Source organism: Saccopteryx bilineata, chromosome 1, assembly GCF_036850765.1.
Source record: "Saccopteryx bilineata isolate mSacBil1 chromosome 1, mSacBil1_pri_phased_curated, whole genome shotgun sequence".
Classification (NCBI taxonomy): Eukaryota; Metazoa; Chordata; class Mammalia; order Chiroptera; family Emballonuridae; genus Saccopteryx; species Saccopteryx bilineata.
The window spans coordinates 400264418-400291495 of NC_089490.1; the positions used below are offsets into that span (position 1 = coordinate 400264418).

Consider the following 27078-nt stretch of genomic DNA (forward strand, 5'->3'; position numbering starts at 1 on the left):
GGGCACCCTTGGGACATGGGGCTCTGAAAGGGGTCTGCAGGCCCAGAGGGTCCCTGGATCCGAGCCCTTGAGTCTAGGCAGAAACTAGAGGCTGAGCTTGCCCCAGTGTCTGGTGGAAACCGCTCGGTGGTCGCTGAGGTCTGGCCAAAGATCGTCAGCGGCGGCGCTGGGGCACGCAGGCCCCGTGGGGGCGGCTGCGTGCGAAGCCAGCTTTGCAGACGCAGCGGAAGGAGCCGCTGGTGTTCACGCAGCGCTCACTCTTGCACAGCAGCCCGCGCTGGTTCAGCTCTCGGCACTCGTCGATGTCTGGAGGTGGGGGGACAGGTTTGGACATAGCGAGGGCGCTAGAACTGCGCTGCCAGCTCACTTCTGGTCTCAGTAGGGTTCTGCAGGGCTCCGCCCCACCGCCAGCCGCTGGGCTCGCTACTCGCTGCCCCGCTCACCCACGCAGCGCGCTCGGGAGGTGTCAAGCTGGAAGCCACCCGGACACTCGCACACAGCACCACCTGGACGTGGCACGCAGCGGCCGCTCACGCAGCGGCACTCGTCAGAATCCTCTTCTGAACTGTCTTCTTCTGAGCCGGTGGGCAAAACACACATGTCAAAACCGTCCCCAGCGAAGGCTATGGCCCTGCCTCTGTCCCCTCTGGTACACTCACCTCGCGGCGTTTTGCCTAGCAGAAGCGGGCTCGCGTCCCAGAAGGAATTGCTCTCACTCTGCGATGTTGGGCACTGGGATCCTGGGAGGAGGCAGTCAGTGGTCAGTGTGTCTGTGCACCTCCGCTCCTGCCCCCGTACTCACTCTGGGCCAACCCTTCCCTGATCGGCTCACCAGCGCCGCGCGGCGGGCATGGGCGACACTGGGCACCCCAACCGCGGCCCTGGCGACAGCAGCAGTCCTCAAAGGTGAGGGCGGGCCCAGTCAGGGGGCTCGCACACATGCCGTCCTCTCCACGCTGGGCCCAGCACATGTCCCGCCGCTCTGGGGCACGCTCTGCGGAAGGGAACCCGGCATCAGGGAGAAGCCCGGAACAAGGACCGCCCATCTGTGTCCCAGGGCTTCACACGGCAGACAGGGAGGGCCCTGGAGTCAGCCCGGGACGACCCTCGCCCTCACCAGCCGGGCTCTCGGGGAGTTGGCAGTCTCTGCCGGAGGGCCCAGGCACCCAGGGCGGGCGACATTCGCAGCGGTAGGAGCCTGGCAGGTTGACGCAGCGGCCAGGGCGGCAGGCTGCGGGGTCCTGGCATTCGTCTACGTCTACGGGCAGCGAGGGGATGGGGGGACGTGGTCACAGCCCGTCCCGGGCCCCGCCTTCTCCCCAGCCTGCAGGCCCGGGCCTCACCCATCTCCTCCGGGCTTAGGCACTGTCGCTGCGCAGGGCTATACTCGGCTGGGGGTGTGCAGGCGCAGCGGTAGCCGCCTCGTGTGTTCTCACACACTCCATTCCGGCAGTTGGACTCGTCCAAGCACTCGTCCACATCTGTGGGATGGAAAACGAGTGGTAGCAGTCGGCCCCGAGTCGTTTATGTCTCCTGCCCGCTTTTCCGCGGTCACTGAGCTAGCTGCACTCACCCACGCACTCCAGCAGGTTGCCGTCGTAGTAGAAGCCTTGCTTGCAATAGCACTCGTAGCCAGGCTGTGTATTCACGCACTTGCCCTCTTTGCAGATCTCCGCCCCGAACAATATGCACTCGTCGATGTCTGTGGAGTGACAAGCCGTAGGTGCTCAGCGGACTGTACCTGAGCGGCCACTAAGGCCCAGTAAGCCCAGCATGTGGGAGCCGGCGTACCACCATAGCAAAGCACACTCAATAGGAGAGGCTTTTCTAGGCACTGATGTGTGATAGAGGCGGGGCGTGGCGGAGGGCGGGACTTGGTGGAGGGGCGGGGCTTAACCCAGCCCTCGAACCTAACCCAGCAAGCGTCCGCAGGGTCGGGTCGTAGAACTGTCCTAACCTTGGTGGGTGGGGCCTTGTCGGTTCTTACCACGGTGGGCTGGGATGCCGTAGTTGACAATGTTGTTGTCCTGGGTATAGCCCTTCCCATCCGGGCAGAGGCTATGGAACTCAGCTGCGGGAAGAGAGCGGAAGGAGGCAGGATTGAGTACACGTGTTCTGGCTGTCGGCTCAGGTCCGAGCTCTCCGCCTGATTTCCCACGTACCCAGGGAGGAGCCATTTCCCCCAATTCGTTTCCTAATGAACAAACTGAGGCTCTCGGAAGGGAAAGGGCCTGCCGGCTCCTGACCTGAGCTATAGACTGGGCAGGGATAGATCTCGCAGTGGTCTCCCCAGCCAGCCCCCAGCGAGCAGCAGCACTCTTGCTGGGTGACATTGGTAGCCAGTACACTGTCGCAAAACACCGTGTCATCGAAGTTAAGGTAGCATTCCTTCTTGTGGTGAGGCTGCTCCACCTCTGAGGGGAGGAAAGGGCAGCTCAGGGTCCGAGAGACTGTATCTTCTTGTCCACACTGCCCACCAACCTCATTCTTCTGCGTCCCCACATTCACTGATTCCCCAGAACACCGTGCTCAAGACGACACCCTCCTGCCAGGTCTGGCCCCACTGGCCTCTTCCAGGCAAAAGAGATTTCTTCCTGTTTTCCAAATTCCAGAGGGACCAGGATACATCTCTGAAGTTCAGCTGCAGTTCAGGGGAATCATCTGGTCAGAGGAGGGAGCTGGGAGGTACTCACCATCACAGCCGTGCTGGTCCTGGGTGGGCGTGAAGCCCTCATCACAGATGCAGACATAGGAGCCCTGCAGGTTCTCACAGGCCCCATGGGGAAGACACAGGCCTGGGTCCTGGCTGCACTCATCTATGTCTGCAGGAGGGGGGAGTGAGGAAGGCAGGAAGAGCTGCTCAGAGGGAAATCAGCCCTTCTTTCCCTGGGGGTGTGCCTCAAGGGCCTCACACAAGTTCAGAACCCATATTTCCACTTTGATTTCGATGTACACACAAACAACAGGAAGTCCCCTCCTGTCTGTCTGCATGTAGGTAGATATGTGAACATAAGCAGACTTTAAAAATCCTGGAAGTGAATTTGCAATTATTGTTAGCAGATAGTCCACATTCACTACATTATCTTCATAAAACCTTCAGTGGCTCACACTGACAACAGAATGAAGTCATAACTCTGAACTCAGCATTTGAGAACTTTTCATTTTGGTCTCCCAATATTTTTAAGACTCATCACCCTTTACTCTAAACCACCAAAACACTCTGCTCTGTGTTTAGGGTACAGGTATCTACTCTCTCCTAAAAACACAGCTAGATCTCTTCCAGATCTCTGCTTTGCCAATACCATTCTTTGGGCCTGTGATACCATTCCATGTTTGTCTCTGCTTAGGGAACATATTTATGCTTTAGGGTAAATTTATGCTTCAGGCTCCAATTTAGCTGTCCCCTCTCCATCACAAGTGATCACTAGTCCAGACCACTTTTGACACCCAGCATCCTGAACTGTAAGAATCCATTAACACATCAGCCTCCCCTACCTGGGAGCCCTAGGTCATTGCACCTGGCAAATAGTGGATTCTCAGTAAACTCTTTGTTGGTTGAATACTTGTGAGGGTGAGTTGGCACAAAGTAGGTGCCATGTAATTACTGTCATTGTTACTGTTATTCTAAGTGAAAGAGTAGAAGGACGATGAGTGGATGGATGGACAGAAAGACAGTGTGTCTGGGAGATTACTTCTCCCTGCCATTCCTCCTCAAGGGCTCACATCCAATCCCCCCATACCTTGACACTTCCTGCCGCCTACCAGCCGGTACCCCTGGGGACAGAGGCATCGGTAGGAGCCATTGGTGTTGATGCAGTCACCCCCAATGCAGGCTGCAGGAAAGTCACACTCATCAATATCTGTAGGGATCAAAGAGGTAACGAATCTCAATGCTGATCCCCTCACACAGTCTGAGGCTGCCAAGGCTTCCTGCAGAGTCCAGGGTGGGGCCCACACTCCATGCCCCATCTGGCATCTGGAGGGAGGCTGGACATGAAAATGCCGGGCTTGTTTACAGGTAAATCCTGGACTTGGGGCCTGGGAAGTGGAGGTTTTGGGGTAGAGAGGAATTGGTCACCCCCCAGATCTAGGCCCCCTTTACCCTCGCAGTGGCTCCGGTCCCTTGAGAGATGGTAGCCAGAGAGGCACTGACACTGAAAGGAGCCTTGCGTGTTGGTGCAGATGCCATTGTCACACACATCCCCAGTCTCACACTCGTCCATATCTGCAGAGTACAGGGGGTGTCAGAGGGCCAGGATGGGGGGCATCTCGGGCCTCTGCTACCCTTTTCCAACTCCTAGCCCTAGCCTGGAGCATGAGAGCTGAGGCCAGTGGAGTTCAAGAAGCATGGGACCGCCTGACCAGGCGGTGGCACAGTGGATAGAGCGTCGGACTGGGATGCGGAAGACCCAGGTTCGAGACCCCGAGGTTGCCAGCTTGAGCGCGGGCTCATCTGGTCTGAGCAAAAGCTCACCAGCTTGAGCCCAAGGTCGTCCTCTTGAGCAAGAGGTTACTCAGTCTGCTGAAGGCGCGCGGCCAAGGCACATATGAGAAAGCAATCAATGAACAACTAAGTTGTTGCAACGCGCAACGAAAAACTAATGATTGATGCTTCTCATCTCTCCGTTCCTGTCTGTTTGTCCCTGTCTATCCCTCTGTCTCTGTAAAGAAAAAAAAAAAAAGCATGGGACCCTCACCCAACTCCCATGTGGCATGGCTGGTGACCAGGCCAGGTAATGCCAGGGACCCTGGTCATGTCTGATTACAAAGAGCTGGAGCCTACCCTCCTTCATTCATCCTCACCTTCCTGCATCCCCTCTTCCCATACTGCCCTGTGCTTCTGAGACCCAGCTGCTCTCACTTCTGCTCTTATCCTCCCCCCACCTGCCATGGCTCCCTTTCTTCCCATGTAAGTGATGCTTCCTCTATGCCATTGTCCTTTCTGCAGAATAACTTCTTCCGCTTGTGCAGTGAAGGAACCTGGCTGCCCCCGAGAACATATTTCCTTGCAGTCCTTTCTGGTGGAAGATTGTCATTGTCCACACCCCAGACCCCTTCCAAACCATGCTCTTCCTTGGAGGTGCCCTTGGCCCCCACACCAGCCTCCCTCTTCTCTATTCTATTGCTGTCAGTACCCACCTTCCTAGTCCCTCTCCCTCTGTCTTCCTCTTCAACCTAGAAACTTTCACCATCCATCCATCCATGCGGACAGCCAGGCCCAGCCTCTGACCATACATTCCTTGACCCCCAGTGTGTGATTTTGCCTCAATGCCAGATGCTTGCTCTTGGGACAGGGGCCTGGGCCTGCGCACCGTGGGCTCTGGCTCAGGAGCCACTGCCTCCCGCAGCCGCAGCTGTTCTCAAGTCTGTCCCTTACCCTACCCTCGCTCGCAGGAGCCTGTGGACACCTCTCCTTTCTCTTCACTGGTCTGGCAAAATCAGGGCCACAGCCTGCCTCTCAGCCTCCAGATCCTGAGTGCTGAGTGGGGCTTGAGCCAGCCACCAAGCTGGGCACACTGGCCACAGCCACTCCCTCTGGCTGTAACCCCACCCTCTCCCATCTTCTCTGCCCTTGACTCCTGGAAAGCCCCCAGGGCAGTTCTAAACCTTGACTGTTCTCAAGTCTCCCACTCTACTCTGTCCCCTGACTGTCTGGTGAGAGAATTAAGGATAATACGAAAATCATTATCTACCCCCATACTCTTCTTGCTCCCATTAGAACAAGAAATGTCCCTTTTCCTATCGATGGCTCCTCTCCCAGCTGCCCCTGTTGTCTCCTGGCCCACCTTCCTAGCATCTCCTCCTCAGCCTACTGCCCTAAACCCCACCCAGTGACCCCAGCTCTTGCTCTTCCTCACGTGCTGTCTGCATTTCCTGGCCTCTCAGGATCATGCCAAGGCTACTGGGGCATTATTATGTCACCAGTAAGAAAGTTTTACAAGCCTGACCTGTGGTGATGCAGTGGATAAAGCGTCGACCTGGAAATGCTGAGGTTGCCGGTTCAAAACCCTGGGCTTGCCTGGTCAAGGCATATATGGAAGTTGATGCTTCTAGCTCCTCACCCCTTCTCTCTCTCTGTCTCTCTTCTCTCTCTCTCTCTCTCTCTCTCTCTCTCTCTCTCTCCCTCTCCTCTCTAAAATGAAAAAAAAAAAGTTTTACAAGAACCTTTCTACTGCATTTAGCACATCCTCCTCTGCCCTGGAAACCTCCCCTCCCCAACTTCTTGGCTGGTGCTCCCTGGGCCCTCCCACCAGCTCTCCTTCCCCACTTCCCACTCCTGTTTTCCTGCCTGCCGCTGATGTGGCAGTGTCCCCATGGCTCTGCCAAAGCTCCCCTCACCGGATTCACCTGCCTTGGCTGAGCAGGCACATCCTAAAATTCCACAGCCTCCACAGTTCCGGGTGGGTGTGCTGACTTCCGATCCCTATGACCCACCCTCTGCTGGCATCTCCGGCTGAGAGGTCCATAGAGGGACTACCCATCCAATGTATCCAACATGAAACTTAGTATCTTTTTTCTCAAACACACCCCACTCCTGGGGACCCTAGCTCCACTGAGTCGACCAAACCAGAAATCTGGAGGGCCCCTCAGTCCTTCAGTCTCTACTCTCCCTCACCTGGACATCCAGTTGACAAGCCCAGATAACTGGCTCCAGCATTTCTTTAATATCATTTCATCTCATGACCATGCGGAGGCCACTTCTCTCAGCACATCCACCAGCACCTCGGTCCTGAGTCTCTCCAACAGAGCCCCCGCCACTCTCAATACTGGGTGTCAGGGAACTTCCTAAAGCAACTAGTGAATTTTGTCATCCTTCCCCTTACAATGCCTTAGGTGCCTCTTAACACTGTCAGGATGAAGCCCAACCTCCGGGGAGGGGGACAGAGAGTGGGGACCTGCCCCTCACCAGCCCCCATCCCCTGCTCATGCCTTCTAGCTCCCTGCACACTCTGCACTGTTTTTCACCTCTGACTCCACGGTGTTGACCCCGCTGTCTGGTCTGCTGTTCCCTCTCACCCTTATTTGCTTTATTTGGCTAATTTCTGTTTCTCTTTTAAGACAGTTCAGGCCTCCCCTCCTCCCAGCCCTCTGGTGTTTCCTAGCAGCCCCCAGACTCCTTCCAGGCCCACTGCCCTGTGCTCCACTGTCTGTGTCTCCTGTTTCCCACTTTCTCTGAATCCCAATCCCCAACCCGCTTCTTAGTGCATAAGAAATATTAGTGTGCCTGACCAGGTGGTGGCACAGTGGATAGAGCGTCGGACTGGAATGCAGAGGCCCCAGGTTCGAGACCCCGAGGTCGCCAGCTTGAGCGTGGGCTCATCTGGTTTGAGCAAAGCTCACCAGCTTGGACCCAAGGTCGCTGGCTTGAGCAAGGGGTCACTCGGTCTGCTGTAGCCCCATGTTCAAGGCACATATGAGAAAGCAATCAATGAACAACTAAGGTGTCGCTACAAAAAACTGATGATTGATGCTTCTCATCTCTCTCCGTTCCTGTCTGTCTGTCCCTATCTATCCCTCTCTCTCTCTCTCTGTCTCTGTAAAAAAATAAAATAAAATCAATAAAATCTTTTTTTAAAAAAAAAGAAATATTAGTGTAACGTGGACTACTAATTCTCCCCCTCCATTCTTTTATCCTATTTTCTTCCAAGTCAAGTAACGTGCTTTGCAAAGCAGCTAGCTTTAAGCCTTGCCTCCTAAAACCCTTCTGACATGAAAATCCTGGTGGCCCTTCCACCGGCCAGGCTCTCTGAGAAAATGAGTGAATAGATCGGTGAACGGAGAGGTGAATGAGCTTCCTCCTGCCCACCCTTCTGAGAGACCCGGCGGCCCAGTCCCCAGCCAGGGCGTGTGAGTGGGCAGAGGAAGGCGTTGTGGTGGAGGGCCGCTGCTCACCCAGGCAACTGCGGCCGTCCGGCGCGGGCGCGTAGCCCTGCGCACACGTGCAGCGGAAGGAGCCTGGGAGGTTCTCGCACCAACCCGGTGAGCAGGGGCTGCCTTCGGCGCATTCGTTCACGTCTGTGGCGAAGAAAGCTTGTCTCGGATTCTGCACTCGGTACCGCGGGTGGGAAGGAGGGAACCGCGAAGGCCCCGCCCTCTGGGAGACGCCCATGGTCACTAGCCCCGCCCCACCCCACCGGAGCCCCCTCGGCTACCTCAAGGGAGCAACTCCGAGACGAGTCCCCCCGTTTGCCTTGGAAGCCCCGCCCTGTAGCCGAGCCGCAACCCAGATCTCGCCCTCACCTCGACAGGCCCCGCCTCCCTGGCTGCGGTAGCCCGGCTGACAAGCGATGCACTTGAAGCTCCCGGGTTTGTTCTCGCATTTGCCGTCCGGGCAGGAGCTAGGATCTCGGCACTCGTCGACGTCTGCGCAGGAGGGAGAAGGAGGACCCATTTGGGAACCACGTGGCCGGCCGGGCGCTCAAAGCCCTCGGCACGGCCTCCCTCCTTACAGATAAACGAGGCGAACCCGCCCCTCTGGGCTCCCAGACCCCAGCGTCTGAGAGGCCTTGAGTTGGGCAGGACCAGTTCAGGGCCCCTGCTCCCACCCCAGCAAGAGGAACAGCTGAGGACCCCGGTCGGTCTAGATGGCGTTTCCCCCACCTTCGCACACAGGCGGCCGGGAGGCTTTGAGTCGGTAGCCAGGGTAGCAGTTGCACTTGTAGTGACCGGGGAAGTTGATGCAGAAGCCGCCATCGCCGCACAGGTGGGGCTTGGCGCACTCGTTCAGGTCTGAACAGAAGGAAGGGGGCGCAAGCAGAGTGCGAGGGGCGGCGGTCGGGAGGAGGGCCCCCCCATACACTCGGCCCCGCGCCGCCCCCGCCCCGGTGCTGCTCACCCACGCACGAGCGCCCCCCGGCGCCCACGTGCAGGCGGTAGCCGCGGTTGCAGTGGCAGTTGTAGGAGCCGCCGGTGTTCATGCACGTGCCTCTGCCAGTGCCGCACGGCTCTGCCTCGCACTCGTTCACGTCTGAGAAGGGCGCGCAGGCAGAGAGACGTCAAACAGGGGTCGGGAGCCAGGCCTTTCCCCGGGCCACCCGCCCTCCCCGCTCACCCACGCAGTAGTGGTGTTGCGGGTGTGACCGGTAGCCCGGGTTGCAATGGCAGGAATAGCCGGAGGGGCCCTGGATGCACTCGCCGTGGCCACAGATGTTTTGGTTCAGCCGGCACTCATCTGTCTCTGTGGGCAGGGTGGGGGAGGGGCAGGTCAGGGTGCCGAACCCGGAACACTCACTTTCTGCCACGTCCCCAGTGTGGACCTCGATACCCTCCCTATTCCTAATAATTCAGATACATGAGCCTGGTCACACAGTGACCTCAGGTCCCTGTACACCCACATTCCAATCCTAGGATTTCCTACACCTCCATCCTAGAAAACCCCAAACCATGACCCTTGGTCCCTGACATCCCTATCCCCTCAGCTCCAAGACCTTTGCTATTCTATCCCACTCACTATCCTCTGACCCCAGTCACTCCAGTATTTAAAACCCTGCAGCCTCAGTCACACCAATATCCTCTAGCCCAATGATCCTCAACCCCCTTTGCCTCAGGGACCTGAGCCCCAACTCCAGAATGACTGATTTCCTCCCCAACCAAGGCAGGTAGGAGCTGCTTTCCTGGGAACCGGGACTTGTCCCGTGGTTGTACAGAAAGCCCCCTCACCCTCTTTGTCACCAATTCCAGGACTTCCTGCCTCCCACCTCTCCCTTCTTTTGGTCCCTCTCCTGAAGCAGCCTCCTCCCGTTCCTATGCCCCCCAGACCTTGAAGCTGAACTCTGTCCACCCCCCACCACATCTTGCCAGTGCGCTTTCGCTTTTGTAGGTTGATCTCCGCCTAGAATGCCTCTCCCTAGGTGTTCTTAACGCCCCTCTTCTGAGAATCCTCCCCAGTTGCCTCTTCCTCCACATTCCCCTAGCCCTGGGGCTGTCACAGGGTTGTCCTAGCCTGTTCAGGCCTCCAGGGAAGCCATCTTCAACCCCAATCCCTTATCCCAGGAGCAAATCTAGCCCCCAAATCTAGCCTTCAGGTTTCAATCAGGCTGGCAGCTCCCCTCTGGCTTTGGAATCCACAAAGACATGGTCTTGATCTAGCTCAGCTGTGTGACCTGGAGCAAGTTAGTGAACCTCTCTGAGCCTCTGTTTTCTTATCGGAAAATGAGGCCCATAGTGCTCACTTCACAGAGTATGAGAGGCTAAATGATATTTAGTATGTAAAACTCTCCAGTCAGTGCCTGGCACAGGATGACTGCTCAGCCACAGCTAGCAATTACGATGCCCCAAACCCTGCAGACACTTCCCACAGCCTTTGGGATCAAACCCAAGCCTCTTAACAAGCCTCCATGTGCCGCCCCTGCCCGGGTTCAGAAACACTGATCTGTGTGTGGTTTCTCCCTTCTCTACCAGTTTCATGTTCCCGTTGCTTTGCCTAAACTTAACTTCATTTGGAGTTTTTTCACCAACTTTCTCCTCTTTAATTTCTAACAATCTTTAAAGCTTTCTCTCATTACCACCCTACATATTATCACAATCCCCAGACTTCCTTTTTCTTTTCTGATTTATTTTTTTCATAGCATTTATGAGACAGACTAGATCTTTATTCATCTATTTGTTGTCTGCCTACTCTGCAAGGAGAGGGAATTTTTGTCTGTATCCTAGCACCTAAACAGTGTCTGGCACATAGTAGGTGCTCAATAAATATTTGTTGACTGAATGAAGGAATAAATGCCTTCAGACTGGCTTGACCACCACAATACCCAGATCATTTGAAGTCAGAGTGGAGTCTTTGCTGCACACAGAGGGGTCCCCAGAGCCTGGCACACAGTAAGCCCTGGGTAAGTGTTATCGCTCCAGAATGACTGGAGGGAAGTAGAAGAGGAGGTAAACTAGGTAGGCGGGTCTTACCTGTGACCTGAGTAGGGGCGATCTCTAATGGGGGCAAGTCGGGCAGAAACCAGCGAACAGTAGAGGGCGAGGGCCGGGAGATCAGCTCTGGGGGGAGCAGCGCACACCCATCATGGAGTGAGGAGAGTGAGAGAGCCGCCCTTCTCTCCCCAGGTCATTGGCTGGGAACTTCAACCAGCTTCACCGCCCCCTGGTGCCTAGGCTGTGAACTGCCCCCAGCAGTGACAGCCCTAGCCGACTGGTCCCTGCAGTACCCATCTCACCAGGGTAGGGCCTAGCAGGAGATGTGGTGGCGGTCGGGTGGCTCTGCTGTGCTGACTGCTCCTCAATCACTGGCTGCGGGTGACAGCAGCATAAGCCCTCTGTGTCTTCTTTGCCTCCCTGTCCCTCCCGCCTGGGTTCTTGTACTCACTGAGTCTGTGCTCACCCCTGAAAGGGAAGAAGATGGAGACATTGAAGTGTTGGGCTGAGAGAAGGGAGCCAAGTCTGGGATCAGCAGTTGGGTATTTGTGGTTAGCGTTCTAAGTGTTTAACAATCATGTCTCTGAGTCAAGTGTCAAGGGTTACATCCTGAGGTCAGGAAAGGTTTGCATCACAGGTCAGGGGAACAGGTATGCGGAATGATTGATTGGTCAAGGTCTTTGGATTACAGAACAAGGTTTAGGAGGTTATAGCTAGGGTGAAATCCCTGGGTCAGGGGTCAGAAGGCCAGATCTAGGGGCAATATTTGAACTGAATCTATGCCCTGATCTGGAAATCAAAGGGGTTCTGAGGTCAGAGGAATAGATATTGATGGTCAGACTCTGTCAACTGGGGGTTAAATCCTGCGGTTACAATCTTGGTTAGGGTGAGAGGGTCGGCTCTGCGGGTCAGTGGATAGGACAGGGATTGGGAGTTAGAAGTTAGCCTCTGAGGTCATGTCTGTGGATCAGGAGTCAAGGGGGTCAGGTCTAGGGATTCAGCATCTGTCAGAGAATGGAAAGGGTCAGGCCAGACCTCTCTCTTCCTCTGTGTTTTCAGGTGGTGGCCCTCGGCTGGGGCTCTCAGGCAGCTGCTGGGGCTTGAGTGGCCCATCCGGGTGCAGGAAAAGAGAAAATTCACTTTCGCCCTGAATGGTGAGCGTCTGGTGGGAAGTGAGGATGTGGTACCCCTTTCCAGCTGGACAGATCTCCTTGAAGGCAGCTGTGGCCAGAGCAGGGGGCCGAGAAGTGAGTGATTCCTGGCCAGGCACACAGTCAGCCCCCTAGCCCCGCACCCTGGGCTCACCAGTGCCATCAGCGGGGCAGCGCTGGCACCTGGAACCCCAGGCCTTGCCGACGCTGCAGCAGCAGAGCTGGCGGGTGAGGCGTGTGGTCAGCGGGTGCTGGCACTGGTGTTCAGGGCTCACCAGGCGGAAACACAGGCTCTTCTCTTCCGGCTTGTCTGCTGCAGGGGCCAGTGATAGGCATGGACATCTGGGCCTGAACACTGCCCATGTCCTCCCTCTTCCCAGCTGCTCCAGACCTTGCCTCTCTGGCCAGACAACCCTTGATCCTCTTGTGATCCCTGACCCCATATGACCTTGAATTTATGTGACCACTAACTTGTTGCTCTGAGCTTATGTGACCCCTGAAACCTCTGTTACCACTACTCCAGTGACCCAATTCTAATTGCTCTAGACTTTATCCCTTCTACCCATCAAGTCCATGATCTCATATAACCCTAACTCCATGTAGTCACTGACCCCATGTGACCTCTAACTCCAGATCTCAGGTAACTCTTGACCCCACTTCTCTGGGCTTTGTTTCTCCTGCCCTCAACTCTTGATCCCACTCTGACCTCTGACCCTGCTGCTTTACCCTTTTAGCCCATCCCTTGTCACCTCCCAGGAACCTAAGTCCCCAGTCTCACCAGTGCACTGTGTGCGGGAAGAACCCAAGCTATGGCCAGGTGGGCAGACGCAGCGATAGGAGCCGGGGTTGTTGAGGCAGTCACCATGGCGACACATGCCAGGCATTGCACATTCATTGATGTCTGTGGTTAAGTGGGAATTTGGTCTCTCTAGTCTGGACCCATCAGGCGACAGCAAGCTGCTCCAAGAACTTCAAGGCCCGACCCCAGGCTGGCCTCCTCCCTCGCACACCTTGGGACCTCCCCCATGGACAACAGGCCTGCCCCTCCAGCCCACAGAACCTCCTGGCTGGCCATACCCTGGCAGTGGGTGCTGTTGAGTCTCTTGTAGCCCTGGGGACAGTCAGCACCCACCTCCCCACGTACAGGCCCTGGCTTCTGCACCCCTGTGTCTGCAGAGAGAGGAGAGTGTGGCAGGGGAGGGCACTGAGGGCCTGGAGGGAGAGGAGGGAGGGCACGGGAATGGCAGAGTGGGACATAGAGGGATTTGGTGGGCAGTGTTAGAAGGCTGAACCAGGCCGGGGGGGGCTCTGAGAGGGTCCATTCCGGAGCAGGGGTGTGCCTGAGCCCGAGCACTCACACTGCAGCTGGGGGCACTTGTGGCACTTGCTCTGGCCCCAGGCAGTACCGATGCTCCCACAACAGTCCTCCTGCTTGGTAAGGCCTGGGAGGGGGTTGCTGCCACACTAGGGGGGAGGAATATGGACCAGGTCACAGGGTGCCCGTCCCCACCCTGCCTCTCTCCTGAGGCCCTGGTCTTCCCCCCTCAGCCCACAGACCCTCTTTTTGAGCAATCCTCATGAGTCGGGACAAGGCCACCCTGAGAAACCAGAAAGCTGGTTCAGCTGGAACGGTGGATTCACTCACAGGCTGCTTGGGCAGCGTGTCCTGGAAGCAGCGGCCCAGGGGCTTCTGGGTCGGTGGCCGAGGGTGCTGGGGTTTGGGGTGCGGCAGCAGGTGCTGGGAGGGGGCTGGGCCCTCGGCATTCACACCCTCGATGCGGTGCACTTGGACGGAGGCCTCGGGCGGGTGGTGGACACGCACGTTCACCACGGGGGGCGGGGCCTGCACTGGGGGGCGGGGCATGGTGGCCTCAGGGCCGTCCCGCACCGTGGCTGGAAGCTTGGCGCTCCTCCAGGGCTAGCCTCCGCTGGGGTCCCGCCACCCTAGCGCCAGCCCGCCTCGGCCTCCCCTAGTCCTCCCATCACCTGTCACCTGGTACCTTCTGCTGAGATCTGTCCTGGCCCTAGGGGCACCAGGAAGGCCGCATGCTGGGCAGGGGGGCCCTCCCCGGGCCCCGGCGGATCGGCGATCACCTGGACCGCGTAGATAGCGTGCTTGCTGGCCACAGACTCGCTCTCTGGAGCCAGGGGCGGCAGCGCGCCTGTGGACAGGGCTCCAGCCCGGCCCAGCCCAGGGCCTGAGCCGCCAGTGCCCCCGCCGGCTCCTCCAGCCGGCACCTGGCAGAAGCGACCCGTGAAGTCCGGAGGACACAGGCACTGGTTTCGGGAGGAGCACTGGCCGCCATTCATACAGGGCAGAGGACACACCACTGGGGAGGGGAGGTGGATCAGGGCTCAGGCCGACCCCTACCCCCAGCATCCAGCACCCAGGCCCAGTCCCTCACCACATCCGTCTGCCTCCCTCCTTCCTACTTCCTTGCCACCCACTGGCGCCGTCTTCCTTGAGAACCTGGTTTTAGTACCATGTCATAAATACAGAAACTGCCCTCTAGTTCCCCAGCATCCTTCTACCCATGTTGGCTTCTGGAGCTTTAAGCTTTGGGCGTAAATCCTAGCTAGGAGGCCATGTGCCAATGGTGCGACCCTGAGAACTCATTTCCCTTCCCTGTGCCTCAGTGTCCTCATCCGTAGGGATGTTGTGTCTTAAATGAGGGAATGCCCGTACAAATGCTTAGCACAGGGCTGGGCACATAGAGGGTACTTAACAAGGACTAGCAAATGATGACAATAGAATGGCTTTTTCCTCTTCTGGCTTTCCTTGGGCTTGTCTGGAATGTGAGCTCCACCTAGCACTTCCTTCTAAATTCTCCCCAATTCAGACCTCAGCCCTCTCTGGGGCTCCATCTGTCTCCCTCCCTCCTGCTGGCTTGCCACCTCAAGGCCCACAACTCACTGCTGCCAACAATGCCCACATCTATAGCTACCGCTCCCTGGGACCTTTCTCGGGTACCTCCACCCAAGAGACACTGTCAGAAATCAGCATCCTGTCTCCCCAACTCCTCTGACCTTGGACCATCAGTGATTCTTGCCTGCCCTGGTCACTCAGCTGAGCCTGGAGGCTCCATCTCTCGGGCTCCCACCCCGTCCAGTTCTGGCCTCTGTACTGTCCCATGAGTCTGTCTCCCCTGCTCCCCATGCCATCTGCCCCTCCCTTGCTTCAAGCCTTGTCACCCAGACTCCTCCCGAGCTCCCTGGCCCGCCCTTGCCTGTCCACATCCCAGAAAACCCCCACTCCACAACCCTCCTCAACCAAAGCCCTGTCACACACCTGCTCATGGCTGGCTTCTTTGCTGAGACATTAAAGGCGCTTCATTGCCCAGAATAAAGCTTCTTTCAGCCCACCTCCCTCTGTGTTTTCCACATGCACCCCCACACCCCAGGACACATCTCCTGCCACAAAGGAGTCACATCCTCTGCTTCCAGGGCTTTATTCATGCTACTCCCTCCACTTCCAAGCCCTGTCCCCATTCTGTATGCTCAGATCTTATCCTTCCAGTGTTAGTTTCTCCTCCTCATATCCCACCACCCCTGTTCCCTCTCCTAAGTGATCACCCTCTGCTCCAGCTCTGTCTGGCACTTGACTTGGTACCATAATCATGTCTGTCTCTCACACTCTAAAGGGCAGGGCCAGCTCTGCCTCAGCTCTGGGTCCCAGAGCAGGTGCAGTGGGAATGAATGAAGGAGTGACTAAGTGAAAGGATGGGACCTCTGTCTCTGTCACACACACTCACATCCCACCCAACATCCAGCCTTAGGGCCCTGTGCTCACACACCAAACCTGGCCCCTCTCCTGCCTGCCCCATGCCACCCTCACTTTCCAGGATGGGAAGGTAGGGTGCTATTCTCCTGAACACCTGAAGGACTTCAGAGGGTCAGTCCACATCCATAGTCATCAGGGCCTGGCTAAAAGCATCCCAGCCCAGTCTATCCTGCCTGGCCTCTTGGGACCAGGATTTTCAAGGAGAGGGGTGTGTCCTGGGCTGGGGGAGGCAGGATCCTCTCCTTCCTGCCTCCCAGTGAGTCACCCATAGCGGTGAGTGTGACCTCCCAGTGACACCCGCCCACTGTGGCCTGGGCGCTGAGCCTGGGGGATGTGGGCAGCAAGGATGGAGACAGCAGCCTGGGCAGGGTGGCCAGGGGGCCTGGGAGGTCTGGCCCACATACACTCACACACACAGTCATCTCCTCTCACACTCACACTTACAGACTCATTCTGACACCAATTCAGGTTCACATCAATACTCCCAAAGTGACTACAGACATTCACCCAAGACAACAGTACAAAGAAACCTGTACTTAATCACAGTTTGCCACACCAAAGCCCATGCATGCCTGTGTATGTGCCATGTGCACACACACGCACATATGTACACACACATCTCCTGAGAACTGTGAACCATATTGGTTCCTTGGGTCTGTGAGTATAGGAATGTGGAAGAGGGGCTGTTTTGCTGGTGCCATCCTGGGCCCAGCCTAATTACCCTGTCCAGGAGGATAATTACTGCTGGGACACCTCCCTCTGCCTGGCCCACAGGGCCCTGGGGGAGGAGAGCTGAGCCCTACTGGCCCTTTGAAGAGAGATGCTGGGAAAGGGGTAGGCTCCAAGTGGAACTGGGGTGTCGTGAGGGCTTGTTGGCAGGGAAACTGAGGGCCTTTGAGGCAGAGCTGTTGAGAGCTTATGTCCTTCATAACTGCACAGATAGGACACCAGGAAAAGGAGGACTGAGGACCCAAACCAGCCCCTACTTCCAGGCCTGCACTCCACTTGTTGGGCCTCAACACCCCTCTCTTCCCAGACCCAGGTCTTGCGGGTAACTAAGTCCCTCACCCCCAGCCCTGACCTTAGCTCCTCCTCCCAGAGAATGCAGGTGTCTCCCCTTGGCAGGCCAGACTTCAGACATTTTTAAAGACTTTTCCTGTTTCTTCCCAAAAAATCTGTTTCTCGGGGTAATATTAATCCCTTCTTTGAGAACTCCTGCCCCCAGCTCGCACCCCTCAAAGCCCCTGTGTGCTAACCCTGTCTGTCTCTGCAGAGCCCAGCACCTTCCTAGAAGCCTGTGTCACTCAGGACCTCAGCATTACCCCACACCTTCCTTAGGCCTCAGCCCTAACCCAGAGTTGTGAAGTCCAAGCAGCTATGCAACCCTCCCAACTCTGGCCCCAAGACTCCAGTCTTTCAAGCCCCTGATGCACCCCGCGGGGATGGGGGTGGTGGCAGATCCCCAGAGTGTTGTTCTGAGTTTCCCCGGATCCCAGTGCCTTATGACCTACACTGCCCTGTGTCCCCCGTCTGTCCTGGTGCCAGCCTTCCCCACTCCCCCAGCCCGTGCCCTCTGGCCCTCACCCACACGGAAGCCGGAGCCCGTGAGCGTGTCGGTGCTGTGGCCGTTCTCTCCGATGAGCGTCATGTTGGAGCCCTGCTGACAACTGTCCCGACACTGGCCCTTGAGACAGGTCCGCTTGCAGATCACTGGCGCAAAGACCACCTTGAAGCGCTCGCGGGCCAGCGCCCCGCCCCCGCCGGCGCCCCGCTCGCCCGCCGGTCCCCCCTGGGCCCCGCCGCCCGGGCCCAGCAGCAGGAGCAGCAGCGGGAGCAGCGCCAGCAGCCCCGCCGCCCCCGCCCCGCGCATCTCAGGGGCCAGGCCGCCAGCAGCCCCTCGGGGCCCGGGCATCCGGGGCCACAGGACCCGGGGGGCGCGCCCGGGCGCGGGCTATGGTCCCGGAGCCCGAGGCGGGCAGCAAGCCGGGAGCCCCGGGAGAGGGTAGCGAGGGCCGCGAGGGCGAGGGACAGAGGAAGCGCGCAGGGAGGGACAGCAGGCACGGGCGAGTTGGGGCGGGGGGAGAGGCCAAGAGATGGAGGCTGGATCTCGGGGAATCCAGAAAGTTCCACCGCCCGGATAGAAGCCCAGCCACGAGCCGGCCCGGGGGCCTGCGAAGGCCCCAGACGGCGGCAGACGCGAGGAGGCCGCAGCAAGTCGGGGCAGAGAGGAGGAGCGCGGGAGGAAGGCCGGGCGCTCGGGAAGCAGGGACCGCGGGCAGGACGCAGGGAGAAGTGAGCAGTTGTTTTCCCTGGCTGGAGCGCGGCGACGGCGAGGGGGCTGGGACGCTGGCCCCCGGCCAGGGAGACGGTTTTTTTTTTTTTTTCTGTTTAAAGCGTCGCCGCTCCCGCCTGGAGGAGCGAGGGGGTGAGGGCGGGTGGAGGCTGGGGGCGGTCCCCACCCCAGATGCCCGCCCCGCCGGAACCGCCACCGCCCTCTGGGCCCTTTCCAGAGGGCCCTCACCTGGGCCCGCTGGCCGGGCCACCAGATTCCTCCGGGCGGGGCAGGGAGGCTGGCCTAGACCTCTGCGCGCCCCATCAAAGCGGGAAAGCGAGACTGAGGGCAGAAGAGTGGCCTTGCTCAGGTCACCTGGAGGAGGGGAAGCCGGTGGGGCTGGAACCCAGGCCTCAGCCTTTTCGCAGCTGCCCTTGCACATGTGGATGTTCTATCACCCCAAAGACACTTTCCAATTGTACTGGTCCACTCTCCTTTGACGAGGGACTCAGTGAGGGGTCCCTGAAGAGGACCAGAAAGAACAAAGCTGGAAACCCAGCTTCCCTGCCAACCCCCTTCTAAATGGCTTCCTGGTGCCCACCCTATACCCCCCTCCCCCTTCTCCTTGTCTGGCGGGGCTGGTGGGGCTGGCTCTGGGCCTCAGACACTCTGGAATCGCCAAGGTCTGAGCTCAGGGCCTGGCCCCCTTCCCAGGCTAACAGCCGGGAGGAGGGGGTTGCTGCTTGAGGGCCCAGGGGCCTGGGGAGGGGCAGAGGAGGGCCCCAGGGCAGGGGTTGGCAGAGGCTGGCGGAAGGCCATAAGTTTGGTCAAGGCTGGAGAGGAGCCAGCCCTGTTCACTGGTCTAGAAGGGAGGCCTGGGAGGGCTACAGTGTCCTGGGGCCCAGGCCACAAGCAGGAAGACCTGGCCAGGACACCCCAGGATTTAGTCTCTGACTCACAGAACTCAGCAGGGGGTGGGTGTGACCAGGGTATATCCAGAGCAGGACACTGCCAAGTCAGGGTGGCACCAAACCTTCTCCTTTTGGGCACCAGGGATGACAATGTGATTGAAGAAGGTGGGGGTGGCTCCAGATTTGTCCTTCAGGCACACCTGCCCAAGAAACTTACGGTTTTTACTTTGAGGGGAGTTTTATTTGGGTAGTTTTGGGAGGACTGAGGGAAATCCTTTGCTCAGGCTGGTGTTGCAGGGGTGAGACGGGGCAATCCCTTGTTCCCAGGTGTCCCTGCTGGTGGGATCCTTGAGAGAGTGGGAGGGACAGCTCCACCCACTCTCAGGACTTGGGTCACAAACTGAGGCCAGGAATAATCCTGAGTGCTTAGCACCTGCCAGCTGTGTGGCTGAGCATTTGATCATCACTTTTTTTCTCACACTCATCTGCACCTGACCCTCCTCTGCCTGGACCAGGCAGTGCTCACCTTGGAACACAGCATAATCAATAGACCAGGGTTCGGGACTTAATCTCCCTAAGCCTCCTCTTCTCAGATGTAAAATGGAAATCTAGTCATTCAACAAACTGGGAACCTACTATATGCCAAGCTCTTGCGAAGAACCAGAACCAATCCCTGCCCTCCTGGTGCTTCTGTACTAGGGGAGATGGACAGGTGACACATCAATTCACACATGGCTGTGGCTACAACAGGGGTCAGTGCCATGGCAGAAGTGCAAGGAGCTGGGAACAAGGGAGGTGGTGGGACTTGAAGGTCCAGGACACTCCTCTGCCGAAGGGACTTCTAAGCTGGGACCTGGAGGAGGAGCAGGAATTAATGGGGTGAGCAGCCGCCAGCCAGAGGGGCGCCTGCAGGAGGCCTGAGGGATTGAGGGGGCTGTGGTGAAGAGGCAGTTCACAAGGCGGAGTGCAGGGTTGAAGGATGGGGAAGAGACTCAGGTTTTCGAGGAATTAAGAGATGATTGGTGGAGCAAAAGGGTAGGAAGGGGGAGAGACAGCATTGGAAGTTGGGAGGCATAGTGTGGAATCTGGGTTTTATTTTCATTGTGCTGGGATTGTATCATGGCCAGAGGGGGTGCTGTTGCCATCATCCCGGGAGAGCTGATCTAGCTTGGATGTGGTGGAGCTGTTTTTGAGAGGTGGAATCTAGAAACTGGGTAAAGTGAAGGATGCCGGAGAGGCAAGTGGCATGAATGGCTCTGGTTGGGACTTGCTGAGACTGTGATGCTTGTGTCATCCACGTGGAGACACCTGGAGATGTAGAGTCAGGGTCCTCAGCATACGGGGCCATTTTCAGCCATGGAAAAAGATAGGCTAGCTCAGGAGAGAAAAGGGCCAGGGTGACCCAGGGAGGCCACCACTCCCAAGTCTGGGAGAGGCGGCAGAGTTTGAAGTGACTCAGAAGAACAGTCAGAGTGGGCAGAGAGGAAAACCAGGAGTGTGATGCAGGCAGGGCCAAGAGGAGTGAGTGTGTGGGGAGGAGGGCGTGGCCAACAAGGTCTAATGCTGTGAGAGTAGGATGGGGTAATGACAACCCTTCTCAGGGGCCGCTCAGGGGACTCAGTGACTCAGAGCAGTGAAAGCAAACCCCCAGCTCAGTGCTTGGCACATAATGAGTGCTCAATAACTTACCTATTGTTATTGCCAAAACTCTAAGCTCATGGCGACCCAGCAGGAGACAGAGAGCACCTGCAAGTGGGTGGTTGAGGGGACTAGAATCAAGAAACCGTTTAGAAAGGGCTAAGGAGACCCCCGAGGGCAGCAGAAGGAAGCAGAGGCCCACTAAAGTAACTGGAAGAGAGGGCCACTCTTCAGTGAGCCTACCCCTGCAGTGGGGCCCGGGAGCTGGAGCTGTGGCCTTCAGCACAGACCTTCTACAACACCTGTCCACCTGCAGCCCACAGCCAGGGAGCTAGGGGAAACATAGTACCCTAGTCTCCTCCCATCTGGTCGGGCCTCCAAGGGGCTGAACCCAAAAGGAAGCCTTCAGGCAAGACAGCCTGAGGGATACAGCACTCATTAGCCTCGTGGCGTGGAGCAGGAAGGACAAGGACGCACAGTGGGTCTGCAGGGCAGACTGCGACAGTCCGCACGTGGTAATTTTGGCTTGGCCACCTTGTCTAGTCTCATCTCCTATGTTACCATACCCAGGCACACCATCATCCTGGAATCTACTGGCATGTTTTCATGCCTCCAAGATGTAATTTCTGTAAGTCCAAGGAGACCATAACCTCTGCGTCATTCGAGATCATTTCTGCTCTCTAACAGGTCTCCTCACCACCATTTCTTCCTACTCTGGTCCGTCCTCCACCTGGTGCCAGAGTTGCGTTTTAAAAACCTAATTCCACCTGACCAGGCGGTGGCTCAGTGAATGGAGCATTAGACTGGGATGCGGAGAACCAGGTTCAAGACCCCAAGGTCGCCAGCTTGAGCACGGGCTCATCTGGTTTGAGCAAAAGCTCACCAGCTTGGACTCAAGGTCGCTGGCTTGAGCAAGGGGTCACTCGGTCTGCTGTAGCCCCACGTTCAAGGCACATATGAGAAAGCAATCAATGAACAACTAAAGTGTCGCAACGAAGAATTGATGCTTCTCATCTCTCTCTGTTCCTGTCTGTCTGTCCCTATCTATCCCTCTCTCTGACTTTATCTCTGTCCCTGTATAAAAAAAAACAAACAGGCCCTGGCCGGTTGGCTCAGCGGTAGAGCGTCAGCCTGGCGTGCAGGAGTCCCGGGGTTCGATTCCCGGCCAAGGCACACAGGAGAGGCGCCCATTTGCTTCTCCACCCCTCCCCCTCTCCTTCCTCTCTGTCTCTCTCTTACCCTCCTGCAGCGAGGCTCCATTGGAGCAAAGATGGCCCGGGTGCTGGGGATGGCTCTGTGGCCTCTGCCTCAGGCGCTAGAGTGGCTCTGGTTGCAACAGAGCAACGCCCCAGAGGGGCAGAGCATCGCCCCCTGGTGGGCATGCTGGGTGGACCCCGGTCGGGCGCATGCGGGAGTCTGTCTGACTGCCTCCCCGTTTCCAGCTTCGGAAAAATGAAAAACACACACACACACAAAAAAAACAAACAAACCTAATTCCAACTATGTTCCACCCCTACTTAAAAATCCTCCAGTGTCTTTTCTTTGCTCACCTGTCCCTACAAAGTCCTCTGTGCCTCAAAGGTGCTGAACTCTTCTTCGCCTGGGTGATTCCTCAAGTCCAGGGTTTCTGCCTCTGGGAGGCATTTCTGAATATCTGCCTCTAAAATAGCCACCCTGGCCCTCTGGGTCACGTCATCTGTTTGTTTCATGCTGCTACTCCTCGTAACCTGAAACATTCTTCTTTATGAGTTTGTTTACTTGCTTATCGTCTAGCTCACCGCCCTCCCATGAAGGTGCAACCTACAGATCCCAGCCCAGGCTGCACATAGAGGGTGCTGAAGTTTGTTGACTGAATGGAGAGAGGCCCCAGAGCACCCAGCATTAGCCCTGGCTGATTTGCTCAGCAGTAGAGCATCAGCCCAGCGTGTGGAAATCCCAGGTTTGATCCCTGGTCAGGACACACAAGGGAAGCACTAATTTGCTTCTCCACCCTTCCCCCTCTTCTTTCTCTCTATCTCTCTCTTCCCCTCCCACAGCCAAGGCTCCATTGGAGCAAAGTTGGCCCAGGTGCTGAGGACTGCTCCACGGTCTCTGCCTCAGGTGCTAGAATGGCTCCAGTTGCAGTGGAGTAATGCCCCAAATGGGCAGAGCATCGCCCCCTGGTGGGCATGCTGAGTGGATCCCGGTTGGGCGCATGTAGGAGTCTGTCTGCCTCCCTCTCGGACCCCTCTTCTTACTTCAGAAAAAGACAAAAAAAAAAAAAAAAAAAAAAAAAGGAGCACCCAGCATTTACTGTGTACTTGACACTGTTATGGTATTTCGTCCTTCCAGCCACCCTACAAAGGAGGAACCGAGACTCTGCAAGAGGAAGCAATTAGAATCAGGTCATCTGGCAATAAGATTCAGGGACTGAACTCAAGTCTGCCCGATCCAAAACCTACACTGTGCTCCTGAGAGGGCAGAATTATGGGGAATCTCACAGATGTCCTAAAGGTAGGGTGAGTGGGGCCCAAAAGCAATGAGGGACTTTGCTGGAATGGGACAAAGAGCAGCCATGGGACCCAAGCCCGGGGACTAATAAGACTGCTTATGTGCTAGGGAAGAGCTACTTGTGCAGAAGGGTTCTTGAGGCCTGGAGAAGGCAAGGCACATGGCTGAGGTTATACAGCTGGTCAACTGCAGAGCCAGGACTCAAACCCAGGCTCCCAATGCCTCGTTAGAGGGATTGGCTGGACGGAGCAGCAGCCGCCTGCATAACGGAAGTTATGTCGCAGGAGACAGCATAGCACAGCCGTTGTTTTCTAGCACACTTTTTCCTGGCTACATCCTGTACCTACTAAGTAAATGAGGAAAAAATTTCAACTTCTCTATGCCTCAGTTTCCTCATTTTTTTTCATTCACACCAGATTTATTGACTTTAGAGAGAGAAAGAAAGAAGAGAGAGAGATTTAAAGAGTCAGGAACAGCCTGACCAGGCAGTGGCACAGTGGATAGAGCATCAGACTGGGATGCAGAGGACCCAGGTTCGAGTCCCTGAGGTTGCTGGCTTGAGTGCAGGGTTGCTGACTTGAGTGTGGGATTGTAGACATGACCCTATGGTCACTGGCTTGAGCCAAAGGTCTCTGGATTGACCAAGGGGTCACTCACTCTGCTGTAGCCACCCCCTCCTTCCATCAAGGCACATATGAGAAAATAGTCAATGAACAATGAAAGTGCCACAATGAAGAATTGATACTTCTCATTTCTCTCCCTGTCTGTCCCTCTCTCTTTGTCCCTGTCTCTCTTGCTAAAAAAAAAAGGTCAGGAACAGTGATCTGTTACTGTGTGACTGGGGATCAAACCAGCAACTGTTATGCATGGGCCGACACTCATAACCACTGAGTTATCCAGCCAGGGCGTGTTTCCTCATTTGTAAACAGAATCAAATGAGCTGACATTTAGGAAGTCCTTAGCAGATACTGGCCACATAGTAAATATTCAGTATACATTAATTGTTTTCACTATTGTTTGGGTCTAGGAGCCATGATGGGCTGGCTAGTGGGAGGAGAGAGAGGAAAAGAGAGCGAGAACATTGATTTGTTGTCCCACTTATTTATCATGCACTTATTGGTTGATTATTTTATGGATCGATCCCCCAACCTTGGAGTATTCAGATGATGCTCTAACCAATTGAGCTAACCAGCTAGAGCTGAGTTCTGAATATCTTTGGGAAGTTTTTAGGCCCTGGGGGCGGGGGATGCACATCAGTTCTAAAGGTGAGGGTTGGAAGTTTCAGAGGCCTGGGGGAGAAAGTTGTGTCCTGAAGCATCTCTCTCAAATGATACTTTGCTGGAAGTAGCTGTCACTGAGTCCCTGCAACGCGCCATTCACTGTGATGAAGGGCACTGAAAGATGGGTTTGGAAAATGAAATGAACCTGTCTTCACTCTTGGTAAATCAGAGAGGATCCTCAGCCCCACCATGCTTTCCTATCTTTCAAATGCAGAAAAAGTCCACTGATAAGAATTCGTCTGTAGACACATGCTGCCTGGGTGGAGCCCCAGCCCTGCCACATCCCAGTAGGGTGACCGTGGATAAATCTCTTAACCTGTCCAAGCCTCCACTTCCTTATCTGCAAGTTGAGGATGATGATAAGTCCTAACTCACAGCATTGTCCTGAGGATTAAATGAGAATTCATTAAAAGCTCTTAGCACAACAGCCCAGCCCAAAGAAAACATACACGAAAAGTTGAGTATTATTATTTTTATTACTGTATCATCTGGCTCTTCCCTATTTCACAGATATGCCAGGTCAATTCACAATGCAGTAAAATACAACACGGAAAGCCAACCCCTTTACAGAGCCTGTTAGTGTGAAAATACAATAACGTCAGTTATGATTTGCAGAGCCACAGCTATGCAGTATAAGCTGCCCGTTGCCATGTGAACCTGGCGCCAAATGAAGCAGTCAAAGGGGAGCTGTAATTGAGCTGTGTGTGAAAATGCCACCATTGTGTGGGCTATCACTCAGGAATGGGTCTAACTACTGCCATGTCAACAGTGCCACAGGTGTTGGGCTGGTTCACAAAAGGGTATGCTAAATTCTTTGGTGAGAGAAAGGTATGAAAGAGTCTCAGCCCACTGCTTCCTAGACAACTGGTCTGCCCACCATAGCTGCTATAAATTGGCTTGACTACTAGCACGTCTGGGTCCTTCTATGTGCTTACCCCTGTCAAGGACTCAGAAGCATAGAGTTCTTTACTTTGTGCTCACTCAATGATGGTTGACCTGTTGCTATGTCTGGTACAATGATGGATCCAGGGAGGAATGGAGACAATCTGGGCAGTGCAGCCTCGAGCAATAGCCCAGGCTGTCAGTCTCATCAAAGAAGTGGAGCTTAGGCCTGACCTGTGGTGGTGCAGTGGATAAAGCGTCAACCTGGAAACGCTGAGATTGCCGGTTCAAAACCCTGGGCTTGCCTGGTCAAGGCACATATGGGAGTTGATGCTTCCTGCTTCTCCCCCCTTCTCTCTCTCTCTCTCTTTCCCCTCTCTATAATGAATAAATAAAAAAAAATCTTTAAAAAAAAAGGAACTTAGTGTGGGCAGCTAAATAGTGCTCTAGGTCAGCTGTAATTTGTTTCTACAGTTAGCTCAAAACATTACCATCAAAGCTCTCTATTGGGCAGCAGGGTTATTACTGACATTATCTATTTCAGTGGTTTCCAACCTTTTTACTCATGGGGACCGGTATAAATAGGAGGACTATTTCAGGGACTGTTAAGGCAGAAATCACTGTGAGCATAAGCAAATCCAACTAAAATTATTGGGTCTATAATCTTCATACAACATCGGGGTGGTTAACTCTCATGGACCGCCATGAAATTTCTGGTGGAGCCTGACCTGTGGTGGCGCAGTGGATAAAGCATTGACCTGGAAATGCTGAGGTCACCAGTTCAAAACCCTGGGCTTGCCTGGTCAAGGCACATATGGGAGTTGATGCTTCCAGCTCCTCCCCCTTCTCTCTCTCTGTCTCTCCTCTCTCTCTCTCTATCTCTCTGTGTGTCTCTCTCTCCCTCGCTCTCTCCTCTCTAAAAATGAATAAATAAAATTAAAAAGAAAAAAGAAAAAAAATATGTTTAAAAAAAAATTTCTGGTGAACTGGCAGTAGTCCACAGATTGGTGGTTGAAGGCACAGATCTGCCTGACCAGGCGGTGGTGCAGCAGATAGAGCGTCAGACTGGGATGTGGAGGACCCAGGTTCAAGACCCCGAAGTCACCAGCTTGAGTGTGAGCTCATCTGGCTTGAATGAAAAAAAAAAAAAAAAAAGCTCACGAGCTTGGACCCAAGGTCGCTGGCTCGAGCAAGGGGTTACTTGGTCTGCTGAAGGCCCATGGTCAAGGCACATATGAGAAAGCAATCAATGAACAACTAAGGTGTCGCAACGAAAAACTGATGATTGATGCTTCTCATGTCTCTCCGTTCCTGTCTATCCCTCTCTCTGATTCTCTCTCTGTCCCTGTAAAAAAATAAAATAAAATAAATAAAATAAAATAAAAATGCCCCTCATCTGTTTCCTTAAAAAAAGAAAGAAAGAAAGAAAGAAAGAAAGAAAGGATCTATTTCACATCTGGGACTTTTTGATTCAGCAAGCACAGCCACATTGCTTTCCAGCTGGAGCTGCCCTGCTAAGTAGGTATAACTAACTGGTCCTGTTCTGCAGATAAGAAATTGAAGTTCAGAGAGGTGAAGTAAATTACTCCAGGTGACATAGCCAGTAAGCAGCAGATCCAAGATCAAACTCAGGCCTGCTTGTTTTCAGGCCTGTGTCTTGTCCCCCTTATGTGGAACTTGAGGCAGGGAGAGGCCTTGAGTGGAGAAAAGTGATGGGAATCCCCTTAAGTAGTGGGAGAGGAAGAATGCAGGGAGTGTGGGAGGAGATGAGGGAGACAAGGGCCAGATTTGTAGGACCTTGGAGACCATAGTA

General features: G+C 55.5%; 1 protein-coding gene across 4 annotated transcripts; it reads right to left on the reverse strand.

The window, feature by feature from the left end:
• Positions 1–50: 50 nt before the first annotated feature.
• On the reverse strand, positions 51–18158 carry LTBP3 (latent transforming growth factor beta binding protein 3). Of its 4 annotated transcripts, none has more exons than XM_066252015.1 (28): positions 17377–18156; positions 14012–14341; positions 13657–13859; positions 13370–13475; positions 13089–13181; positions 12790–12912; positions 12166–12324; positions 11896–12081; positions 11312–11328; positions 11163–11235; positions 10900–10986; positions 9053–9178; positions 8837–8968; positions 8602–8730; positions 8242–8364; positions 7894–8016; positions 4103–4225; positions 3741–3860; positions 2694–2822; positions 2247–2414; positions 1988–2071; positions 1574–1702; positions 1344–1481; positions 1118–1258; positions 833–994; positions 660–740; positions 444–572; positions 51–306 (listed from the first exon to the last, which is right to left on the reverse strand). In XM_066252015.1, the coding sequence occupies exons 1-28, from the start codon at positions 17702–17704 to the stop codon at positions 155–157; spliced, it is 3894 nt and encodes a 1297-aa protein (XP_066108112.1). In that variant the 5' UTR covers positions 17705–18156; the 3' UTR covers positions 51–154. The 4 variants fall into 4 exon arrangements, with proteins under 4 accessions (XP_066108112.1, XP_066108111.1, XP_066108114.1 ...); XM_066252014.1 differs by having other exon boundaries at positions 444–575; positions 17377–18155; XM_066252017.1 differs by lacking the exon at positions 1118–1258 and having other exon boundaries at positions 444–575; positions 17377–18158.
• Between the last annotated feature and the right edge of the window lie 8920 nt (positions 18159–27078).